General features: G+C 34.8%; 1 protein-coding gene and 1 non-coding gene across 5 annotated transcripts in view; one reads left to right on the top strand and one right to left on the bottom strand.

Annotated features, from left to right (window-relative positions):
* NIPBL (NIPBL cohesin loading factor) overlaps positions 1-24,153 on the top strand; it is a 117,847-nt gene extending 93,694 nt beyond the window's left edge. For 2 of the 4 annotated variants that reach the window (XM_077763479.1, XM_077763478.1), the window contains 14 exons: positions 1,338-1,474; positions 5,577-5,717; positions 5,841-5,934; positions 6,378-6,532; positions 7,039-7,129; positions 8,585-8,758; positions 9,084-9,274; positions 11,168-11,275; positions 13,226-13,426; positions 16,516-16,662; positions 18,368-18,642; positions 20,528-20,702; positions 22,418-22,606; positions 23,165-24,153. In XM_077763479.1, coding sequence (XP_077619605.1) covers positions 1,338-1,474; positions 5,577-5,717; positions 5,841-5,934; positions 6,378-6,532; positions 7,039-7,129; positions 8,585-8,758; positions 9,084-9,274; positions 11,168-11,275; positions 13,226-13,426; positions 16,516-16,662; positions 18,368-18,642; positions 20,528-20,702; positions 22,418-22,606; positions 23,165-23,530 — 2,444 coding nt within the window. In that variant the 3' untranslated portion in view covers positions 23,531-24,153. Of the gene's footprint in view, positions 1-1,337; positions 1,475-5,576; positions 5,718-5,840; positions 5,935-6,377; positions 6,533-7,038; positions 7,130-8,584; positions 8,759-9,083; positions 9,275-11,167; positions 11,276-13,225; positions 13,427-16,515; positions 16,663-18,367; positions 18,643-20,527; positions 20,703-22,417; positions 22,648-23,164 lie in introns of all 4 variants that reach the window. The other 2 variants (XM_077763481.1, XM_077763480.1) reach the window with 2 other exon arrangements.
* On the bottom strand, positions 2,745-2,846 carry LOC144231097 (small nucleolar RNA U13). The gene has a single exon (XR_013334981.1). It is a non-coding gene; the product is annotated as a small nucleolar RNA U13 (small nucleolar RNA).
* Positions 24,154-25,473: the final 1,320 nt, after the last annotated feature.

Raw genomic sequence — 25,473 nt, 5'->3', positions numbered from 1 at the left:
AGTGTTGCAGCCTAGATTACATTGTTTAGGTTAAGATTATTTAGAGTAGTATTATAAAAGGTTAGGCTTCATCTCTTCTACATATCTTTTAGATGTCATGTTGAACAGACACAAAAGTCCAGGGGTTAATATGTATTTAGCTAGTTGCAGTCATTCTAAAACTGTTTGATATCTTTTAAATGATATAAAATTTTCTCTCAAAATGAAATTGTTTTAACTATTATAAAAATGTTTTTAAAATATTTGTAGTACATTCCTAATACCATTTATAATTGTTATGTAAAATGTGCTTAATCTTGAGCTAGATAAAGCAGTTAATATTTTTTAAATTGACAAATTCCTTAAATGCTTAATATTTATTATCTATTACATTATTTAACAGTCACAAATCTGAAGTTATTAATCAGATTATAAGTAAATATATAAAACTGTAAAAGGTATAATTGATAATCTATTACTTAAAGCACCCAGGACTAACATTACTTCCTAATGTATCTCCTAATGTACATTGATGAGGAACATTAGTCAGCCTTGGTCATTCTCCAGAATTGGGGGCCACTTGCCTCTTACAGAGGTACCATTATGACACCTAAGGAAATTGTTGATATCCTTTATATTTTTATGCCTTTTTTTCTTTAATTATTTTCCATTTTCCATGTGTACCTCTTTTTCTTTTTACCTACTAGTTCTGTTTCCCCTATTTTTGCCTATCATAGATTTTAAGGGTGATACTGTTGTCACTTAAGGTTGAAAACTTGCTAATCTCTTCTAAAAACTAATTTGCCTCCTAAAAACCATTCTATCTCCTAACTAACAGCATCTCCCTCCCATTGGAGCAGCAGTGGGTTTACCTTTCTGATATAGCCCTGGTCCAGCTTCTTAATTTGTTACTCTAGGCTTTTAAGTCTTCTCCCACGGCAGCTTCTCTTTTTTCCCAGTGCCCTCAAACACAGTATCACCTCAGCTAAATTGTTTTTCTCCTGCTTTGCTAACTTGCCCATACTTACTTCCATCCATTTTAGATATAAGAAACACCATGTTTATTCCCAAAAGCCCATTCCTAAACTTCTTAACTTATTCTCTTTTTTTAACTTCAGTCCTCCACCCCTCAGTGTAAAATTTGCCTTCCATAGCACAGCCTCTTTTGTCTTTTATTCTTAATATATGTAATTATCTATAATAAAAAAATTTAAGAAGTCTAGCATCATAAGAAATGTTAATCTTTTATTGAAGTATGTGCTGAATCAATTCAGGGGATAATATTGAGTAATTTAAATAATCTGTATAATTTCCACTGCCTTGTCATATTTTAGTATCTTATTTCTCTGTTTTTCCAGACTCTGACAATAAAGGTGTGAATTCTGGAAGATTGGTAGCTTGCATAACCACTTTGTTCTTATTCAGCAAAATAAGACCTCAGCTCATGGTTAAGCATGCCATGACTATGCAGCCATACCTTACCACTAAATGTAGTGTAAGTATAGAGCTGTCCTATTTTTTATGTCTTACCATGTAGTAAGTATTTTAAATTTAGAATTCACATTGTGTCATCCACATTTTCACTGACTGATCAACTGTGTCATGTACTCAAATATATGTTCTAATATTTGTGGCAAGTTTTATAAGACATCATTTTTCTGATATATTAAAAATAAAGTTCTGGCTTCATTTCTCCATAAGCTCCTGAAGCTAAATGCTTATTAAATGCTAACTAAATGTTGTAACTATTTTGAAGACTTCAAAAGTGAATGAGGCAGAGTTCCTCTCACTTAGAAGTAGTACTGTCTTTTAGATTCTGAATTTGCTTTTCATTTGTCATTTCAATATATTTTGAGTATATTTATTTTATAATACATCAGTAGGTTGAGTATGGAAAATCTAGTATATCAGAGATGTTAAGTGGCTGTTTTAAGTTAATATTGCACATACTCTGTTTTTCTAAGATAAAATGTAAAAATCAAATAAAACATTGCTTACATAAAATAATCCAGCAGTTTATATGAGCCTGGTTACTTAAGTGGCTTATTACAAACACTAAATTTTTACATATTCTAAAGTCTTTAAAATGTAAAATGTTTTTTTTACTTGCTATGTCCCCAGTGTTTCTAAGGAGCTAATTTTAACTGTTTACTAGATTTGTTTTGCTGCTGTGGTCTGGTTTTTTGGTGATCTAAATTAGGAAGTTCTAGATGAAAGACCTCAGGATGTCCTGAGAAATTTTAAGAACTGAGGAAAGTACCAGAAGATAAATATATAAAAACAACTTTGTAATAATTTCTGAGACCCTATTCTATCTTTAGGGCTTAGGTTAAATTAAGAAATAAATTGATTAATGTATAATCTATGGCCAGTAATAGCTAATATTTATTGAACACAGTGCCAAATACTGTGAAGAATTTTACATGCATTATCTCATTTACCTTGTGAAGTAGGTATCATTATTATCTCAGTTTTACAGATAAGGAGCTAAAGCCTTGATAATATAAATAAGGTGCCCAGTGTTGCACAGCTGACCAGTCCCAAAGCTAGAATTTAACCCCATGTCCCCATGTCTGTTTGCTTCTAGGAACTGGACTATAATGTAACTTGCATAAATAGCCCTTGTTTGAATCAATATTTTTTTTTTTAGCAAGATTACTTTGAAAACATTTTGTGTAGTGTGTGTGCGCGCGCGCGCGTGTGTGTGTGTGTGTGTGTGTGTGTGCGCGCGCCTGCGTACATATTTATAAATTTTCTTTTTATCACATCAGATGGGTAATGTGCCAGGGTTGTAACAATGATTGAGAGGCACATTTCACATAATAGCGTGAACACCCAATCGTCACATTTATGAACTACAAAAGGATCTATAAATATATTTTATTTGATCCTGTGGGTATGCCAAAAGGAAGGATGAATGTTGGAAAGTTTCATACACACACACACACACACACACACACACACTCACACACACACAAAGTTTTATATAAATAAGGCCATCTCCTATATGTTAGACACATTTAAATGTTTTTGTTTCTTGTACCCTACCTCCATCTTTATTCTTCTTCATCTCAGGAGAAACAACCCGGATTATCCTTACATTCTGTATCCATGCTTCTGTAATTGTGCAGATGCACACATATATAACTGGTTGACTGGGTTTTTAAAAATCATGTTATGGGGTGCCTATGTTATTCAGACGGTTAAGGGTCAGACTCTAGATTTCGGCTCAGGTCATGGCCTCACAGCTCGTGGGATCCAGCCCTGCATCAGGCTCTGGGATGCTGGTGCAGAGCATGCTTGGATTCTCTCTCTCTCCCTCTGCTCCTCTCCTGCTCATGCTCTCTGACTCTTTCAAAGTAAATAAATAAACTTTTAAAACTCTGGTTATGTTATATACCTATCATACATATATATCATATATATGTATGTTATATTCCTATCATACACACACACCACACACACACACACATATATATATATATATATATATATATATATAATCCATTTTATGGATATCTTATGATATATTTAACCATTTTCCAGTTTGGCAGGTATTTACATTGTTTCCTACTGATAGGCACTACAAATAATTCCTTAACAAACCTTCCTATTCATATACCTTTACTTACTGATGCTTTTTTTCTTTGGGATAGATTCTAAGGAATGTTAGATTAATGCTAGATTAAGGGAATGTTCTTTTGGTTCTGGTTTTGGGTTTTTAATAGATTTTTCCTGATTGCTGGTGGACTTGTTTTATAGCCTCTTTGGAAACCAATGTATGACCATCTGTGTCATTTTTATGCTCTTTGTCAGACAGGTACAAAGCAATAGTTCATTTTGCTTCATTTTCCCTTCCCTGATTTCCAGGAAGATTGAACATCTTTTTTTATGATATTAACCAATTGTACTTAATTTTCTGTGACTTGACTGTATACATACATATATATTTATATGTCATTTGACCATTTTACCTTTGAATGGTGGGACTTTTTTTTCTTTCCTTTTTTGAAAAGTCTCTAAATTTTTTAGATCTTGAAACATCTTATGTTACAATCATTTCAGATATTTTTCTTAGTGTTCTATTCTTTTCTTTTCCTTCATGTTTTCCATCTTTAAATTTTTCTTCTAAATTTTAAGATATTTCTTTTACTTGATTTTCTAGGCTGGTAGTATTAAGAGTAGTTCAAAGTAAAATTTTAGCTATGATTCTCAGATGAATTTATTTTGACAAAAACTCTTCATCCCTAGACCCACTCTAACTCATCCCCTATTGCTTAACGCGGGTGGGAATGGGAGACCACAAGGAATGATAGGATTTCTATGCTACTTGGAAGTATTCATCTTACTCATTTTTTTTACTTAATGCTATGGGTATGATGTGAGGATGGCTGAATGTCACATGGGCACGTTTTTTATTAGCTCAGAAAAGTTCAAAATGAGTGTCAGTAACCTGTTGCTAAGAAGAAAGAGTGATAACTTGACTAGATAAAAACATGTTGAATGTCTTACTTCACAAAAATAACTAGTAACTGGTTGCCTTAGGGCAAGGGTGCTGGGTGACTGGAGGATAGGGGGTGGGAAAGAGATGGGGTTTTTTTGGAAAGAGACTTTATTATAAATCCTTTAATAACCTTTTTTATTTTTAAAATGTTCTGTTTTTAAACTGCTTAGGTTTTAATAAAAGTTTTTAAACTTTAAATTTTTAAAATAAAGAGGTCTTATACCTAGTTCTGGGATTCTGTATTTTCATCTGTCATAAAAAGGGTTAACACAAGGCTTCTCAACCTCAGCGCTATTGACATTTAGGGTTGGATTATTCTTTGTTGTCAAGAACTGTTCTGAGCATTACAGATGTTTGTCAGCATCCCTGCCTCTGTCCACTGGATACCAGCAGTACCTCCCAGCTCTTCTTGTGGGACAACAGAAATGTCTCCAGATATTGCCAGATTTCCCATGGGGACAAACTCACCCCCAGTTGAAAACTACTAGGTTAACATACTCCAGTTTGAAAAATACTGATCTTAAAAACAGTATCAGTCTTGGTAAAATACTCAGTTAATAGTTAAACATTTTTGTTCAAAATTGGCTTGTGTTAACATTTTAGGGGAAAAAAACGACTAACTGTACCATTGTGATTAAGTAACCGAAAGGCTACATGGTAAGTTAGTGGCAGAGCTAGAATCCAGGTTCCTTTCTTATGCTCTTCCTTCCGTACCTTAAGAAAAAGCTCTTTTTTACATCTTTTTTAGGGTCACCTGGGTGACTCAGATAAGTGTCTTTGGTTTCGGTGCAGGTCGTGATCTCACGGTTCATGAGATCAAGCCATGAATTAGGCTGTGTGCTGACAGCACAGAACCTGCTTGGGATTCTCTGTCTCTCCGTCTCTCTGTCTCTGTCTCTCTCGCTCTCTCTGCCCCTGCCCCACTTATTCATTCTCTCTCTCAAAATAAATAAACATTAAAAGAAAAGCATCTAAGAGTCTTTTTTTAACTGAAAGCTGACATTCATAATACCTCAGCCCTCAAATTCATAAAAATATATAAAGTTTCTTGTCAGACTTTGATATTCATAAAACACTGATTTTATCCTTGTAGACACAGAATGATTTCATGGTTATCTGCAATGTTGCAAAAATCCTAGAGCTGGTTGTACCACTAATGGAGCATCCAAGTGAAACTTTCCTTGCTACTATTGAAGAAGATTTAATGAAGCTTATCATCAAATATGGCATGACTGTAAGCATTCAGTTTACCATCTCTCTATTGCTTAGTATAAAATTCACAATGATAACTAGATCTTATGGTTTACCTTTGTCTTTAGCTCTTGTCTAAATGATAACTTTTTTTAATATATTTTAGGTAGTGCAACATTGTGTGAGCTGTCTGGGAGCAGTTGTAAATAAAGTGACACAAAATTTTAAATTTGTATGGGCCTGTTTCAATAGATACTATGGTAAGTTCAGTGCCTGGGCTTTACAGTTATTCTGCTGGGCTCTGTAGTGTGTCTAGCTCCTTTTTAAAAACACCTGTATAAGACAGCATCAGGGGAATTGTTAAGAGGTATGATTGTCCCCTGGGCCATTCTCAGAAGCAATATTTTCTAGCATCTTTTGTGTTTCCTTAATAACTCAATATAATTACTTCAGAAATTTACCTCATAAGTAACTGTTGGTAAGTTTTCTGCCCACTTTTTAAACTAAAATTTAAATAGCATTTTTTTTTCTTACATTAATTCTTTTAGGCTGTAAGATATTTTGTCATAATTCTGGATAGATGTGTGTGACATTTAAGAACCATTAGTAAAATTTACCTCTAACAACATAGCGGTAATTATTTAAAGATAATAACTCAAGGATAAAAAGCTTGTTATAAGTAAATATTACTTCTCTTTATTAGGTGCCATTTCAAAGTTAAAAAGTCAGCACCAGGAGGACCCAAATAACACTTCACTTCTGACAAACAAACCAGCACTTCTTAGATCCCTTTTCACTGTTGGAGCACTATGTCGGCATTTTGATTTTGATCTAGAAGATTTTAAAGGCAACAGTAAGGTAAGATTCTAATATTAATTACTTAGCTGCTATAAAAAAAAAAAAAATAGGGCTATGTGACCCTGTGAACTGAAAATTACTAATGACCTAGGGTGAAAGCAGCTTTTGAGTAGTCTGGTTTAATGAGAATTCTGAAGCAGTGCTACCCAAAACATGGTCCTCAGACTAGCCTGTGATCCACCAGCTGCTTGTTACTGATTTGTCATAAGAAGCTTACACCAGTTATATCAGCTTTGTAACAGTAGGCACACTGAGTTAAGCAGCTGACTTTATTATTTTTCATTATTACATTAATTTGCATCTTACACAAGCTTCTTTATCACAGACTTTTATTTTGAATGTCACCATTCCAAAATTTATGGATTTATAAATTTACTGGTGATTTATTCTTCAATAAAGTTCACGTGAAGAAATTCTCATTATTTGCCTTTAGTCTTTTTCCTTTATAATTGAAAACTGATTGAAGTTACTCTTCTTCATACACTAATATGGTTTTTTCCCCTTAGGTTAACATAAAGGATAAAGTACTTGAACTATTGATGTATTTTACAAAACATTCAGATGAAGAAGTGCAAACAAAAGCCATCATTGGTTTAGGTAAGTTAAGTCTAAGTTTCTTTATAATTTTAGTTTGAGAATTTGAGCAAATTTGAAAATACTGTGAGTCTAAACTATTTTTTTGTTTAAGTATGTTTCTGTTTCACAGTAGGATTTGATATATAGAATATAGGACTGGGGGTTAAGACACCTGGGTTCCATTCTTGGCTCAGCCAGTGACTTTTTAGGTGACCTTGAGCAAGTCCTATAACTACTCTGTTCATCAGAGAAACTTTATTTTGGTAGCATTTAACAACGTTTATAATTTAATATGCATGAACAATTGTCCATTTTAGTCTTTTGAACAAAAATGAGAAATTTTTAGTTACCCAAACCAGACTAAATGTTTACTGACTTCTTTAAATAAACTTAAATCTTAGAATCTTAGTCCTCCTTCATCCCTTTCAGAAAATTACATATAGCAAATCGACTAAAAATTCAGATATCACTTACTTTAGAGAGTTATACTGAAACAGTGTTAAAACTTCAAGCCAAATGTGTACCTTTGAATATTCAGTCTGGGCATATGTTACATGAAAGGACAAAAGTTACAGTGTTAATGCAGAGAGGAAATAATGCAAATTGTAACTTGAAGAAGTAGCACTGTCCACAAAATAGTACCTCTAGACAAGTTAATAAATGACATCTTGCTTGTGTGACCTTGGACTAGTTATCTGATCACTCTATGCTTTGAGTTTAGTTTGTTATTTGACGTCAGTAATACTTGCTATCATTATGGATCTTCATCTTGTCTTACATAAATAAGCGTTTTGTACAAATAAACATGAATAGTATTATTTTGCTACTTATTAACTTGTGGTTATAGAATTCAACATTGTGCCTTCATTATAATGCCATAAAAAATAAATGGAAGATATTGTTAGCTCTGGTTTATTTTAGAATTTTTCTGTTTCATCAAATGGATATACACACACACACACACTTTTTTTTTTTTTTTTTAATAATGCCAATGTAGTATCTACTGCTAGGGATCTAAAAAATGTTTACAGACATGACCTCTTAAATCCTGATAACGTCCCTTTGAGGTAGGTGGGTGGTAAATATTATTGTCCCCATTTTACAGATGGAGAATTGAGGCACAGAGAGATTATGTGACTCACCCAAGGTCACACTACAAGTCAGTGGTGGACCAGGAATAGAACCCAAGACACCTGACTCCTAATCCACTCCCCTAGCCACTAGGCCCTGCTCCCTCCTCAAGGTTTCCTCTTGTGTGAAATTCTCCTTTGAAATGCAATTTCTTGTTTTTAATTCATGGGGAAAGAAGTACCTGCTCTAATACTTCTCTGGGTAAGGCCACTAGCATATATTCTTCTGGTCATTTTAAGTTTTAATTTTTGAAAAGGAGCTCTTTATGTAAATTATAAACATATTCATTAATATTACATTAAATTTTAATATGAGTATATCAAGATTTTTTTTTTCTCTTTTTAGGATTTGCCTTTATTCAGCATCCAAGTCTAATGTTTGAGCAAGAGGTGAAAAATTTATATAATAACATTTTATCTGATAAGAACTCCTCAGTAAATTTAAAAATACAAGTGTTAAAAAACCTCCAGACCTACCTACAAGAAGAGGATACACGTATGCAGCAAGCAGACAGAGACTGTGAGTAAAGATGTATTTTTACATTTTACAGTGTGGCTGGAGTTAGAATACTATACGACTCTTTTTTAATGCAGACACCTGAATTTCTTTATCTACTATATGACATAACACGTGTGCAGACATTAACATTTTGCAGGAGGATGGGGATTATAGTTCTCATCAGGTTCTCAAAGGTGCCTCTCACAGAGACATAAACACAAAAGATTAAGAGCCATTGAGCCAGAGTACTTACTCCCTATAGTTTTATACTTTTGGTTGTGGCCTAATTTGATGTAATTCATAAAGTTAATATACATGTTCTTAATATGTTTACTTCCTTTTATAGGGAAGAAAGTTGCAAAACAGGAAGATCTAAAAGAAATGGGTGACGTATCCTCAGGGATGAGTAGTTCCATCATGCAGCTTTACCTCAAACAGGTGCTTGAGGCGTTTTTTCACACCCAGTCAAGTGTACGCCACTTTGCCCTGAATGTCATTGCATTGACCCTAAACCAGGGTCTTATTCATCCAGTTCAGGTGAGTATGTTTTATAGTGGCAGCGCTTACTATAAGAGCCAGATTTGTTACCATTTGATGACATTGTGATTAGAGAATAGTAGTTCTTTATTCATCTTTGTTGTTAACTTTTTGTCCATTTAGGACAAAAAAGAATCCATCTCCTAGGTTGTCATTACTGTAAAATACCCATATATTCTAAATATTGTCTTTATTGAACAAATTTCCAGGTTACATTGGTAGAATATGTACTTGGAATCAGTTTTCTAGGTAGGGATGATTTGTTTTAATCCATATTGATTCTGTCCCTAAGAATCAATAGCCTGTAATGTCAAGAGAGTTAACTGGGGTTAAGACTATTATCTAACTGTTAATAGGGTGGATGTATAGCCCATAGAAAAGTAAATTATATTACCTAAGCTCAGTTCCTTCGTTTGTAAATTGAAGGTAATATCAGCTACGTAATACCTCAGCACATTGATGTGAACACCAACTAACATAATAAAGACATCACTGAAGATAATTAGCATCACTGAGGATTGGCAGCTGATGCTGATGTAGTAGTGTATAACCGTCTGACATGCTCAGGAGAGTACCATAGACTACAGAAGGAGACATCAGAAGCCTGTATCTTTAAAATTTTTTATTTTGGCTATTTTTGTGTCACTTTTTCTAAAATATGCTATATGTGAATATGCTTTGTTTTTCCCGATGTCCTGAAATTAAACACACTAATGAATATTTAGCCTGTCCATGACTCAGAGTCATCATCAAGATCATTTAATAAAATATACAGTAGTATGTTGAGACTCTGAAATTTTTGAGATATTTAGGACTCTTTGCTGGTATTCTGAATGGCCTTAGGTGGTTATGCTTTTTTGTATTTGCTTTTTTTAACTTTTAAATTTTACATTTATAAAAAATTGCAAGAGTAGTGCAATGAACTTCTTCTGGTCACCTGTATTCCACCATTTGTTAACAGTTTGCCACATTTGCTTTCTCTCTCCATACACATGCTTCTTTCTGAATCATTTGATAGTAAGTTTCAGATATTACAGTAATCCTTTACCTCTAAACACGTCAGCATATATTTTCTAAGAACGAACAAGGACATTCTCTCACAAAACCATAATGCAGTCATCAAATTCTTGAGATTTAACACTGATACAGTATTATCTAATATAAAGTCCATTTTCATATTTTGCAAGATAAGCCAGTAATGTTCTTTATGGACTTTCTTCCCCTGATTCAGGATTTAATCCATGATCATCCTTTTCAGTTAGTGCTGCATTGACATTTTTTAAGCTGCTGTTTGTTTGATTGTAGTTTTCAGGTCTCCTCACCACTGATTCAGATTCACTTAACATAGCATTGGTGTTTCTTGACCTTAGAAGTCCAGTGAATATGGCTATTACCAAAGCACTAGCTATCAAACTGAACTGTCTGATCATTGAAGCCCTATATATAAAATCATTGTTGCAGAAGAGTTTATATTTTCCTAGTTTTGCACATGGAAGACAAAGTATATTTTGCCCTATATTATCTTTACATAGCAAATTCAGTCAAGCTTGAAAAATTACTGGGTTATACGTTTGTATTATATATCATAATCTTAAGTTGGTATTCTTAGTGTAGGAGCTCTTTATGTTTAAAGAACCTTTACTTCACACTGAAATTGTTTACGTCTCACCACATCAGTATTTTTGCTGATGCAACATTGCTTTTTTTTTTCTTTAAGGTAAATCTAAGGGAAGATTAATCATTTTTAAAAGAACACTAAAACATGACATTTATAGGAAGGCCTATAAAGCCAAATTCATATATCCCAGTTATACAGTGAGTTTTAACATGTCATGAGACATACAGAGCTTTTACTACCGTGATGTCTTATAAACCCTTTATTTTTATTTTTAGTGTGTACCATATTTAATTGCTATGGGAACAGACCCAGAACCGGCTATGAGGAACAAGGCTGATCAGCAACTGGTGGAAATAGACAAAAAATATGCTGGATTTATTCATGTATGTATTTTTAAATTGATTAACCTAAATTTAAACATCTTTCTTTGGTATTCCATTTCCTTCATAATGTCCTGCCCATCTTCATATTAGAATAACATATTTTGCTTAGTACATAAAACTTTGGTTTGCGAGCATAATTTGTTCCAGAAACATACTTATAATCCAAACCACTTACATATCCAAGTGAATTTCCCAATAAGAAATAATAGAAACTCAGGTGGTTCATTCCACATCCCAAAAATACTCATATAAAAATGATTACAATATTGTAATATAATACAAAATAATAAAATACAAAATATAAAGAAAAATAACCTGCACTTACCTTTGAAAACCTTCATGGCTAATGTGAGGGAGACGAGAGAGAGGAGGGTTATTGTGTAGGATGACATTCACTATCACTGACGGAATCATTGCTATTTATTGGTTCAGTGGATTCTTTTTCTGTATGGAGGCCATTGTGTATGCTCGCATGGATGTTGACTACAGTACAGTATTAATAAACTCTTGTCATATACTGTAATATAACGGGCAAGAAAGCAGTGGAGGAAAGGGTCTATATCTGCAAGCAGCCTGACCTAGAATGAACCAAAGCATTTCTAGACTCACTCTTGTATGGAAAAGCAAGGGACTGTCCATAGGTGCTTTGAAGTGACCAAAAATACACTAGTGCCAGTTGTGGGCACCTTCCATCGTTCTGAAAAATCACTGATTTCTGATAAATACCAAAGACAGAGAACAAGCATCCAAGCATGGGAGATGATCACCTGTGATCCCTTAGTGAGAGAAAGAGAGAAGAACCATTGGCTCAGTTGTGATCATGTGTCATTCAGCATCATGTACTACTCATATTGCAAGACACTGCTTATCTCTCAAGTTAAAATTTATTAGAAATGTTTGCTCAGGGCACCTGGATGGCTCAATCAGTTAAGTATCCGATTTCAGCTCAGGTTATGATATGGCACTTTGTGAATTTGAGCCCTGCATCCGGCTCTGTGCTAACATGACAGCTCAGAGCGTGGAGCCTGCTTCAGATTCTGGGTCTCCCTCTCTCTCTGCCCCTCCCCCACTGATGCTCGGTTCTTCTCTCTCCCTCTCTCTCTCAAAAATAAATATTAAGAAAAATGTTTGTTCATCTTTCAAAATACCCACAGAACAAGTTACTTGCAATCCAAGGTTTTACTGTATTTACTTCTAAACATGCAACTGAGTTGTCCCCCAAGCTTTTTATTCTCATTTAAACTTAACTCTTAATATCCTTAGTGGGAGGGGAAGAAGATAGTGGAGAAATAGGAGGCTCCGTACTTCCCGCCTTCATCTTTCAGAGTAGGGCTGAAGCCAAAGAACTCTGAACCCCGAGTCTGGGAGGAAAGGAGGCAGAGTCTACTAGGAAGACAGCCTCATAAAGGGTACTTCAAGGAACAAACCGAAGCACACATGGTGGAGAGTCCAGATTATCACTACGAGTAGGGAAATAACCAAAATCACATCAAGAGAGACCAAGGGACACCCTTAAAAGAACACTTCCTGAACGGCCAGGCCCTGGACAATGTATGAACCTCCTTTAATATACCAGTACTCGCAGGTGCAGAGCACATTAACAAGCCTTTAAAACATACAAGAGACAGAAAGTAAAATTAACTCTTAAGACTGAGCTAGAGATGATAGTCCAGCAAGCGCACTGGACTGAAAATAAGAATGCCTTGGTTCTAGTCCCTAAGGTGAGATCCTGGCAGTTACAGCTCTCTGAGTCTTGATTTTTTCTTCTATAAAATGAGGGGGTTGCAATAAATAATCTCTAATATTCCTGACCTCACTGGAGTTCATGATTTTATGATTTTAAGTGAAAAAACTAAACAGTGGAGTTAGCCTCTGCTTATAATATTCAAAGTGTGGTTTTAATTTGACTCTTGATTTGCATTACAAAAACAAGGCTTTTATTGATTTCAGATGAAAGCAGTGGCTGGTATGAAGATGTCCTATCAGGTACAACAGGCAATCAACACATGCCTAAAAGATCCTGTGAGGGGTTTCAGACAAGACGAGTCCTCTAGCGCCTTGTGTTCGCACCTTTACTCCATGATCCGTGGGAACCGCCAGCACAGACGGGCCTTTCTAATTTCTTTACTCAACCTCTTTGATGACACAGCAGTAAGCATAAACATCTTCTTCTTTTAAGAAAATAAATGTTCTATAAATTTTATGCTTAATGTCAGCATTTTGAAAATATTACCATTTTAGTAAATAATAGTGACTATATTAAATGTGTGTTTCTTTATACCTTCTATATTAATTACAAGGCATATAGTCAGATTTGGAGGGGAAATTTCACATGAATATAAATACAGTGAGAGATAAAATATAATTGTGTCTCCATACTGAGTATCTTATAAACTTGATAACAGTTCCTTTAAGCATAACTTTAAATAAGCTACATCACTAAATTATCACTTTGGAGGATAAGTTAGTTCAATGAATAAGGTGAAACTTCACTATTTCTGCCACAGTCAAATATTATTAGAATAACTGTTCCAGGTTTTTGGCTGCTGAAGTCCTTATTTGTTCAACTTGACTCCCTTAATAAAGAGCCCACTTTTGTGTAATTACGATTTTGACCCTTTGGGCTTTTGCACAGGCTGAATTGGCCAGGACCTAAACCAAGAAAATAGAATGCCCTATTGTTTAAGCTTACCTCTTAATTTATTCATTAATTTTACACACATATTTATTTAGCACCTGCTGTGTGTGGTAGTCATTGTGCTAAGAGATGAAGATAAAATGGTGGATAGGACAGATTTAGTATCTGCCCACATAGAGCTTACCAGTTTGTGTGTGTGTAAAGCTTTGAAAAGAGCAAAAGAAATATTTTTCTGTATTTAATCACTTACAAGTTGATTGTTATTATCCCAAAACCAGATTTTTTTTCAATAAAACAAAATTTAAATTACCAGAATGTAGATACCTAACTAGACCTTTTTTTTTTAAGTACTACATGTAATTTTTTGATATGTGATCTAGCAAATAAATACTACAAGCATCTATTTCAGAAGTACTTGGACTATCATTTAATCATCACCATGACCATCATCATCATCATATCATCATCAGTATTAAGTTTTCATGGTATGTAGGACATCATGCTAGGAATGGAAAATGGTATGATATAGTACTCTTGCCCTCACTGGATCTTAACTCCCTCCAATTGTAGAGACATGATAAAGGAAATAAGTAATAGTTAAGGTTAGCATATTTTGAGTGCCAGGTGGTTTATACTATTGATACTGCTCTAGTTCTTATCTCTTCTCCCGAGCTTCATTCCTGTGTGCTTTCATTGCCTGCTGTGTGTCTGTCATTAGCTCGATGTTCCGTCACGCCAGCATGAGCAATGCTAAGCTGGAAATGCAGCTGTCATAATGCAGTGCTGTCTCTTGACTATTTCCAACAAAGGATGTTAGAGGAGGAATACATCACTGAAGGCCTGGGAATTAGATGAGATGGACCTACTATTTAAGGCAGGGGTAAAAATATAATAAAGGTACAAAGATAAGAATGTGTGGGAAATAATGAATAGATTGTTATTTGACTGGAGCAGAAAGGTCATAATAAGGCACAGTTTATGGAGGATCTTGTAGACAGTGAAAACCCAATAAAAACATTTGAATGAGGTAATGGTGAGAGGTACCAAAGAACATTTCAGGAATACAGATTTTTTAGCAGTGTGTTCACACTGGAGGTAACAAGGGACTGATCTATTGTGATGGTGGTAGGAAAGGAAAGCATTGTGACGAAGTAATAAATGAGGCTGTGTGAGAATAGTCAAAGGGTAACTGCAATATTTTTGTCCTGAGCACCTGAGAATAATAGGATTGTTGAAAAGGAGTTGGCTTGAGAAGGATAGAGAAAGAGGAATAGTCAAAGAGGTAAAAAGAGAAAACTAAGGAAGAAGAAAATTTCAGGAAGGAAAGGGTGGAGGGTAGTGTCCAGTGCTACCCGCAAGTCCAGGAGAATAGATTTTTAAAACTGGGGTGAGATGATAGGTGGAAGCAGTCAAGCAATGAGGGACACAAGCCTGATTGTGTTTGAAGAGTGGTGGGGAAGACATGGGACGAGCAGTTCTAGAGTATTCTTTTAAGAAATTTGATTTTTGAAAGGAAAGAGCAACGCAGGGCTTTTTTACGACCAGAGTTGAAGAATTTCAGAGTTTTTAAAAGGTTTATTCAGAATAGTCCTGAACATTTTGAGTTTAGGAGGAAAAATTAGTGTTAATAGATGAGGTAGAGTTCCAAGCCTGCATTTCCCCAACTGTAACATGTAAGATGTTGCTACATATTTAAAAATTAAAAAATAGAGTGATAGCAAGTTTATTCCGTCTGTCCTACTGGATTTTGTTGTTGCTGGTGCCACTGTTGGGTTTTATGTTGCTTGCTTGGCAGGATAGGTGGGTGGTAGAAGGGAGTATGTTTTGATTGCTGTGTTTTTTTCTTTTTTTTTCCTCTAAGCTAAATGTTTTAAAGGAATTTAAATATTAATGTGCCTTTCTGTTTATATTCTGTATGATTATGAAATACTGAAAGTCTCCGTTACTTCTTTTTAAAGCAAACAACCAGTAGTAACCATAATTTTTGCTTACCTCAGAGTTTTTATAGTGAGACTGTGGCAGCACTGTCAGAACGGCTGATACTGTAAATTATGTGTATGTAGGAAATGCACAAATGTTTTTTGAATATGTGAACTTTGATTTTTTTTTTTTTTAACCCACATGTTAGTACTATAATTCCTGCTTATTTTTAGGGGCAGAATAGTAACTGTGTGTAACTGATCTCCATATGGGTTAAACTCTTAGAAGCACAATGACAAATCATTATGATTCATATGTATACTTTCTGATGTGGTATGGATTTATCATAAAGATTCCATATACTCTATAAGAAAACTTCAGGGAATTCCACTTGGGTGCACTGAAAAATTTCACCTCTTCCCTTCTTGAGGTCCATGGTATATACTTCATTATGAAATCTCTTAAAATGGGTATAAAATTATTTTATAAAATCCATTTCTGTTCCCCCTCATCCGTTTTTCTTACCTCCCTCCCCTGCTCTCTCCCTCCCTTCCTCCACCCTTCTCTTTCAGAATCATTAACTGAGGTGAAAGTGCCCTCTAATAATTTTTTCTAAAAAGGCTTTTTGGATGGATTTCTAGATTATCCACTAAATGTGTGTACCTTTTTTTAAAATTTACAGAAAACAGAAGTGAATATGCTCTTGTATATAGCAGACAATCTAGCCTGTTTTCCATACCAGACACAGGAAGAGCCGTTGTTTATAATGCATCATATAGACATTACACTCTCAGTTTCTGGTAGTAACCTACTGCAGTCATTCAAGGAGGTAAGTTACACACATTACTATTCTTAATGCATCTGTCAAAGTGCAGGCATGCTATTTTCACTGTTTTGTTTCCATTGTTCCTTTTTTTTTTTTTTTCTTTTCACAGGTATATAAAACCTTTCTAAGTAATTTAAAATCTGGGCAGTGCTTGAATTGGGGAGAAGAAGTGGATTGCTATTTCATTTCTATTAAGAAAGACCTAAAACCATTCCATTTCAGATCATTTAAGTGGAACATATATACATATATATAAATGTGTGTGTATATATTTATATATGGATTGTTCTTTTGATAAGCCATCCCACTTCTTTTTTTCCCTCTTACTTTAAGCACTGACCTCACATGTTTGGTGTCCATTCATATATCCATTTAAACCCCATTTTAAGGCATCTTGCTATTCTATATATCTGGTAATGCTGTAGATCACAATAGTATACTTAAAGAGATATAACTAGAGATAGAGATAGATAGCTTACTTACAAGGAAACACAGAAAATGTATAATACTGTTGATTTCCTTATCTCTGAACACCAGTATCATAATGGGGTTGGCATATTGTGTGCCCAAAATCTTTACTGAGTTTCTTATTATAAATCTTATGTCTTCTCTTTTGTGGTTTTTTAGGAGAAAATGTAATTTGTTTCATTGTAATGGCACCTGGCATAGCCCTGGGATACATAGCAGGCCCTCAGTAAATTATTTAACAATTAACTAGAAAATTTTCATGTGCCTGAAGACACAAGTAGATCTCATTTTATAAAACTGTTGCGCTCAGAACTGATCAAACTAGTAAATCAGGGAGATTATTATGATACCCAAGGGTTGGAGTTACAGAGTTATCTAAACCCTTGCTGCTTGAAGTTTGCACCAAGACCCAGCCACAGAGGCCTCACTTGAGAGCTTGTTAGAACTGCAGACCCCAAGGCCCCACAGTCAACTTAATGAAACAGTCTGTATTTTTAACAGAATGCCTAGGTGTGCCTTAAAGTTTGAGAAGTTAATAATTCTCCAGAAACTTTAGCCATCATGTTATCTTATTTTACCTCACTGTTGTGGATATACTTGTAAATGTTTCTCCCATTTTGTTTCTTCTTTAACAGTTATATTTGAATAATTGCTTTGTAATCTAGTCTTTTCCCCTCTCTTAAATCCAGCTGACTTTCTTTTTAAGAGTCAACAGTTTCATAAGATACAGAAAAAGTTCTTAAAAGGGAGAGTTTGATAAAAGCTGGGACATTCAAACCTATCAATTATTCCTCAGTTAAATTATATTTAGCAATTTTTTTTAAGTAGTCTCTCTGCCCAACATGGGGCTCGAACTCATGAACCTGAGATCAAGAATCGCATGATCTACTGACTGAGCCAGCCAGGCACCCCTCTCTTCAGTTAAATTATATTTACTACTCTTCCTCTGTACTTACCTATGTACCAAATTGATACTTTTTATAACTAATTTATCTTTCATCTCTATCCTATAACAAAATTGTTTCCTTTGACATTCAGAAAGGCTTTTAGGGAGGGGGAAATCAGAGCAGTGGATTATATACGATTTTATTAAGTCTTGGAATCTATTTATAGAAAGTCATAGTGTTTCAATATATAAAATATTAATTTAAGATGTTTTTTTGAAGCTATAGAAGGAGCATATGTATTTATTAGTGCTATTTTGTTACTATTTTTCCTTTTCTTTCTTTGTTTTTTCCAGTCAATGGTAAAAGACAAAAGGAAAGAGAGAAAATCATCACCTAGTAAGGAAAATGAGTCAAGTGAGAGTGAAGAAGAAGTTTCCAGGCCTCGGAAGTCACGGAAACGTGTAGATTCAGATTCAGATTCAGATTCAGAAGATGATATAAATTCAGTGATGAAATGCTTGCCAGAAAATTCAGCTCCTTTAATTGAATTTGCAAATGTCTCCCAGGGTATTTTATTGCTTCTGATGTTAAAACAGCATTTGAAGAATCTCTGTGGATTTTCTGATAGGTAAGGTTACATAATCAGTGAGAGAAAAAACTTTATCCTAAAGGTTCAAATTATAAAGAAATATGAAACTCAGTTTTGGTTACATGCTTACTTTCATATTAAAAATGTTCCTTTTTATTTTTTTTTTAATGTTTTATTTATTTCTGAGAGATAGAGAGACAGTGTGAACAGGGGAGGGTCAGAGAGAGTGGGAGACAGAGAATCTGAAACAGGCTCCAGGCTCTGAGCTAGCTGTCAGCACAGAGCCTGATGCGGGGCTCGAACACACAAATCATGAGATCATAACCTGAGCCGAAGTGGGACGCTTATTCCAACTGAGCCACCCAGGCGCCCCAAAAATGTTCTTTTTTAAAGAAGGAACATTTTTTCCATATTGTTGCTATATATTTTTTTGTATAATATATCACAATTTGTTCACTTTGTTATTGGAGAGGGCAAACATTTCATAGTCATAATGCATTATAAATGAAAGGACTTAACTTTGTTGATTTCCTTAAAAAGACCTTATTAGAGAATTAGGCTGATCTTCATATAGATTAAAAATTCAATTTTTTGAAAGAGAGAGAGAGAGAGAGAGAGAGAGAGAGAGAGAGAGAGAGAGAGAGAATCTCAAGCAGGCTCCACACTGTCAGCACAGAGCCTGATGCAGGGCTTGAATTTATGAACCATGAGTTCATGACCTGAGCAGAAACCAAGAGTTGGACACTTAACTGACTGAGCCACTCAGGTGCCCTTTGTCATTTTTCATTTCATTAAAACCTTACATTAGGAATCACAAAGCTGGGGTGCCTGGGTGGCTCAGGTGGTTAAGCTTCTGACTTAGGCTCAATCATGATCTCCTGGTTTGTGAGTTCAAGCCCTGCGTTGGGCTCTGTACTGACAGCTCAGAGCCTGGAGCCTGCTTCAGATTCTGTCACCCTCTCTCTCTGCCCCTACCTGGCTCATGCTCTGTCTCTCAAAAATGAATAAACATTAAAAAAAAAAAAAAAAAAAAAAGAATCACAGAGCCAAATGCTCATAGGAGATAGATCATGAAACAGAGCAAAGTAGATTTGGTGGAAGGTCACTGTCAAGCTGGAAAAAGCATGTTTTATTTAAAGGGCCTCAGGTATTACTCAGATGTTCATCAGTTTTTTCCACAGAAGAGGCATAATGTAGCCAAAAGCTTCCACTTTTTCAAGAGAAGCTAGATAATCCAGGTTTTTATATAAAACCTTGCAAGGTCTTGGGGTGGTTCTAAGGAATTGGGAAGATTTTTTTTTTTTAACTTTCATTTATTTTGAGAGGGAGACAGCGTGAGTCATGTGGGGGAGGGTCAGGAGAGAGGGAGACAGAGAATCTCAAGCAGGCTCCAGGCTGCCAGAACAGAGCCCAATAGAGGGCTCAAACCCAGGAAGCCATGAGATCAGGGCCTGAGCCAAAACCAACTGAGCATTCCAGGCACCTTAAGTTGGGAAGATTTTTAAGCCAGAGTTGTTAAAATATGAAACAGGTTTGTAAACATTCTGGCTGCTGTGTATAGGATGAACAGTTGGGAGGGCAGGAAAGTAGGAGGTGAACCAGTTATATAAACCAGTATTTCTATTGAAACTGTTACACGATCATGGTCATGGCATTCAAAAACAGACGTGAGAAATTACTTTCATTTAAATTATGCCTCTATTTCAGACAAATACTAATGGAAACAAGAGAATTATTCTCTTAATCTAGGTCTTTATGTCTTTACTTCCCTTTTAAAATTATTTTTATTTTTGTGTACAAGTTCACTTGGCTGAAATATGTATGATAAAAAGTTTAATTATTAGTAAATTAAGCTTAATTACAATCACTTTAAGTATAAATGCCTGAAAAAAATTTAGTTAATGACTTTGTTTTCCCAAAACAGTAAAATTCAGAAATACTCTCCATCTGAATCTGCGAAAGTATATGATAAAGCGATAAACCGGAAAACGGGAGTTCATTTTCATCCCAAACAAACACTGGACTTCCTGCGGAGTGATATGGCTAATTCCAAAATCACTGAAGATGTGAAGAGGAGTATAGTAAAACAGTATCTAGATGTGAGTAGTAAAACCAAAATCTATTTCTTTCTAATAATTACTTTCTTGAAAAGTAGATTCTCTGCAGGGAGTTAGCTGTCTCCTTACACTGAAGCTTTATAAACTATCAGGATGATTTTTCTGTATGTGGTTTTAATGAGTTTCTTGAAGCTTGCCTTTCCCATTTCACCCACTGCATCATAATTACTTTTTCTTAGGAAATGCCAGTCCACCACTCATTTCATTTTAGTGAGAATGAAAGCTTTTAGGCAAGTTTCAGGAAAAAGCCATGCCCATGTATGTATTTTTTTTTTTAATTCAGTTGATTACATGGTTTATGGTTCATAAAAGGAAAAACCATGAAAAGTCCTCCTCCTTCTCTTTTCAGCCATTCTGTTGCTCTCCTTCCTGGCAACCAGTATTAGTACTTTTTCACGTTTTCTTACAGAAGTGTAATATAGGCTGATATATTTGTATGTCTCTTACATATATACTCTGTTAACAAGTATGTGAGGGTGTGTTTGTGTACAAAAAGTGCTTTTAAAACTCTTGGGGCACCTGGGTGGCTCAGTCAGTTAAGCATCTGACTCTTGGATGCTTAGGTCATGATCTCACTGTGAGATCAAGCCCGCATCAGTCTCTGCACTGACAATATGGAGCCTGCTTGGAATTCTCTCACTGCCCATTCTCTCTCCCTCCCTCCCTCCCTCTGTCTCTCTCTCTCAAATAAACTTTAGAAAAATATTTAAAATGTCTTTAAGACTAGGCAAATTCATAGAGACAAAATAAAATAGAGGTTGTTACCAGAAAGAATGAGGAGCTATTGTTCTAATAGGAACAGAATGAGTTTCTGTTTGGAATGATAAAAATCTTTTGGAAATGATGGTGGTGATGATTATACAACATAGTGAATATACTTAATGGCAATGAATTGAACACTTAAAATCAGTAGAATGGTAAGTTTTATGAATATTTTACCACAGTAAAGTTTTATGCTTAAAGAAATATTTGGGGGGGGGGGGATTGTCTCCCAAAAATAAAAGTAGTTTTTTGTTTTAATCTATTTAAAGCAAGTGGCTAAACATAACTAATAATGATATTTTTGACCAAGAATGAAACCTACACAGTGGTTTTCATATTATTTATAGACTGTAAACCTCCCACTCTAAAGCTGAAAATTATTTTAATTCTCATTTAAAACTCTTTAACATTCTTTTTATCCTCTTTTATCTTCTTACTTTGGGAGACAGCAAAGGGAGCAGAAAATGTGAAAAATGTCTATCAGTAATTAATTATTAATCACCTGGTTGCTTGATGACTTGGATCAGGATCAGCAAACTATAACATATGGGCCAAATCTGGCCCCCACTGCCTGTTAAGTTTTTTCCCCTACTGCATATTTAAGTAAACTTCTGTTAAAACAGCCATGCCCATTCATTTATATGTAGTCACTAGATACTTTCACAGTACAGTGACAGAGTTGTATAGTTATGACAGAGACTGTATGTTGTACAAAATCCAAAAGATTTACTATCTAGCCCTTTATAGAAAATATTTACCAGGCCCTGATTTGAACAATAGCTAAAGCCTATTTACCAGTTAAACTAGTACCCACACCCAACTACTGCCATAGGAAACATTTAGGGGAAAATATTTTAAAGGAAATATTTAAGGGTTTAATACTCTTATTTGAAGTTATATACATAAAGTTCTAAATTCATATCTAATTTTTGTAGTTCAAGCTTCTCATGGAACATCTGGACCCTGATGAAGAAGAGGAAGAAGGAGAGGTGTCAGCTAGTACAAATGCTCGGAACAAAGCAATTACCTCGCTGCTTGGAGGAGGCAGCCCTAAAAATAATGCAGCAGCAGAGACAGAAGATGATGAAAGTGATGGGGAGGATAGAGGAGGAGGCACTTCAGGGGTGAGGCGGAGGAGGAGTCAACGTATTTCGCAGCGTATTACGTAAAATGATTTTTATGTGCTTATATATGTCAGTCTATTAAATGTACACCAAGTAATGTAATACTTATGAGAGAAAACATTTTGTAGATAGAGATTCTCTACTTAACCATTTATACATCCTTTTGTAGAAAGTTTAACATAAAAGACAATAAAAAAAAAACAGAAATGAGACTTATCCAGCATAAAGGGTTATTAATTTTTTTTGGATTGTATTAATGTGTGTTATCCTTTTTTATTGTTGCTAAGTTTTATGTAGCTTTATGGTTCATATGTATATATAATTTTATATATCAATAAGAGTAAAGACACGGGTACAAATTAAGAAGTTATATGGTTTTACAAGTATATGTTAACCCCTTGGCGCTGGCGGTCACGGTGCGTCTCATTGCCGGCAATGGAAGTGTGCTGGGAAATCCCAAACTCCCGGCGTCAAGGGATTAAAAGCAATAAAAACAAAAATTTCACTAAAATTCTTTTGTGTAACACTTCGTCTTTTTTCCCCCCCCCAATGTTTTAGTCATTGAGAAGGTCAAAACGAAATTCAGACTCTACGGAGTTGGCAGCACAGATGAATGAAAGTGTTGACGTCATGGATGTCATCGCTATTTGCTGTCCAAAGTACAAAGACCGACCACAAATTGCAAGAGTAGTACAGAAAACCAGCAATGGCTTCAGTGTTCAGTGGATGGCAGGCTCCTACAGTGGCTCCTGGACTGAGGCTAAGCGCCGTGATGGCCGCAAACTGGTGCCTTGGGTAGACACTATTAAAGAGTCAGACATTATTTACAAAAAAATTGCTCTAACGAGTGCTAATAAGCTGACTAATAAAGTTGTTCAGACTTTACGATCCCTGTATGCCGCCAAGGATGGGACTTCCAGCTAATGAATTTGTACATGCAGCCAAATTTACAGGAATTTTTTTAAAAGGCAGAAAAACTTGAAATATCAACATTCTGGCAAAAAAAAAATCAGTTTTATGAAGAGTAAGAATGGAACCTGGGATGCAGGAACAAAAGAAGGAAATGTTGGGCAAACATTTTTGTGGGAGCTCCCTTCGCTGTTGTGCAGCAGAAACAGATTCTCAGTTCGTTTTTACTCCCACTGTATTATAGTTTAACAAAAATTGTTTATATCTTGGAAAAAAAAACTTTCTGTTTAAAAAATAAACAAGTGAATGTTGGAAATTAGTCTGTTAATGTTCTTAATAAAGTGTTCTTGGAGTTTAACCTAGCAGCGGATGGCTTTCTTTAGCTTAGCCCAGTTTCCAGGGAAGCATTGTTTTTTCCAGGCTGTAAAATGGCAGACTCTCCTGGATATATAATTTATTCTGTTGAAAAAAAAAAAAAAAACAAAAGCATGCAGTATCTATGACCTATCTGCAGAAGGAGTTTTTGTAAATGTAGATTTTGATGTATTAGGTCACCCTGAAAACAATACAAGAAAAGGGATCCCCAGGCAATCTGGTGGAGCGAATACTGCAATAAATTTTTTTACTTCTCTTTGTTACTTGTCTGTTTCCATTTGAATTTCTTATTGTAAAGATCTGTTTAAATCCATTTATATTATTTTGCAGTCTTTTATGTAAAATTTATTATATCACTGGTTTTCAAAGCAAAACATAAAATATTGTTTATACAGTTTGTATAGGCTGACTTCTGAATAATTGGTATCTATTATTTTCATTCCCATAAGAGGGTGTAAACAGTTAACTCCAGGGTTTTATTGTATCCTGCAATATTTAGTATTAACTATATATGATTTAGCACTGTGCCAAACACATTTTCAAGAGTACATTTTGATATAAAAAGAAACTATAGTTTATTCCTTGTATGCTTCAATTTCTTTCTAGTGATGTCATGATGGTAATATTTATTTTTTAAACCTCGGGAAAAGGTAACAATCATGCTATTTTGGGAAACTAGCATTTCTCTTAGTTAAAATTATGCCATGTTGTTATTTTAGAAATAAGAGTGGAGTATGACACTTCGTAATTACATTACATTTTTCACAAGTTATTTTTTAATGCTGATAAAGGAGTAATTTTACTAGTTGAGATGTTTATTCATTTTCTATTCTAAACATTTTATACCTCTTTGGAGAGTGGTTGTTATTACAAATGGGGAGAGTGGGTATTTAATCAGTTGATCTGCATAGTTGATGCTCAGAAGTAGTAATGGCTAAAATCACAGGAAAAAGGTGTGTTTCAAATTTAAGTCTTTTAAACAATGTGTACTTAGTTTTAAGTTCATTTTTAAAAGTTGACCTCTAGAATGTTAAGTTTTATGAAATAAATGAAGATTCTCAGTTTGTGAGGAAAATGAAGATTCTCAGTTTGTGAGGAAAAGTGACATTGCCACAAAATACCTTTTTGTGAACACCTATTAAACCACAATGAAAATAACTTTTCAGGATCTATTTCCGATGTGGAGTTCTTTCAGAACATTTTCTTGAATCAGGAAATACTTTTCCACTCTTCTTCCATTTAATTGTATGTTTCCTCTTCTTTTTTACTGTGAACTCTGTAGAATAAAACTAGATTGGCTTTTCCCCCCATGGAGTAGTACATTTAATCAGAAAGGACTTGACCTAGCTAATGAAAGCAATAGTAATTCATCAATAAGAGTAAAATACTAATTTAGAAAAATACAGGAATATAAAGTCAAGCCTGCAGAGTTCTAAAGAAGATGTAGTAAAACCGAATTTGAATGCTATGAAGCCTGACAATAGTGCACGCTGTTATTTTAATTCTTAACAAAAACTGTGCTAGTTAAATATTTTATCCCCATTTTGTAGATGAGGAAAACTGAGTCTCAGATTCAGTAATCA

This window comes from Crocuta crocuta, unplaced genomic scaffold, assembly GCF_008692635.1.
Source record: "Crocuta crocuta isolate KB4526 unplaced genomic scaffold, BGI_CrCroc_1.0 scaffold4, whole genome shotgun sequence".
Lineage (NCBI taxonomy): Eukaryota > Metazoa > Chordata > Mammalia > Carnivora > Hyaenidae > Crocuta > Crocuta crocuta.
This window is presented reverse-complemented; position numbering and strand designations above follow the sequence as displayed.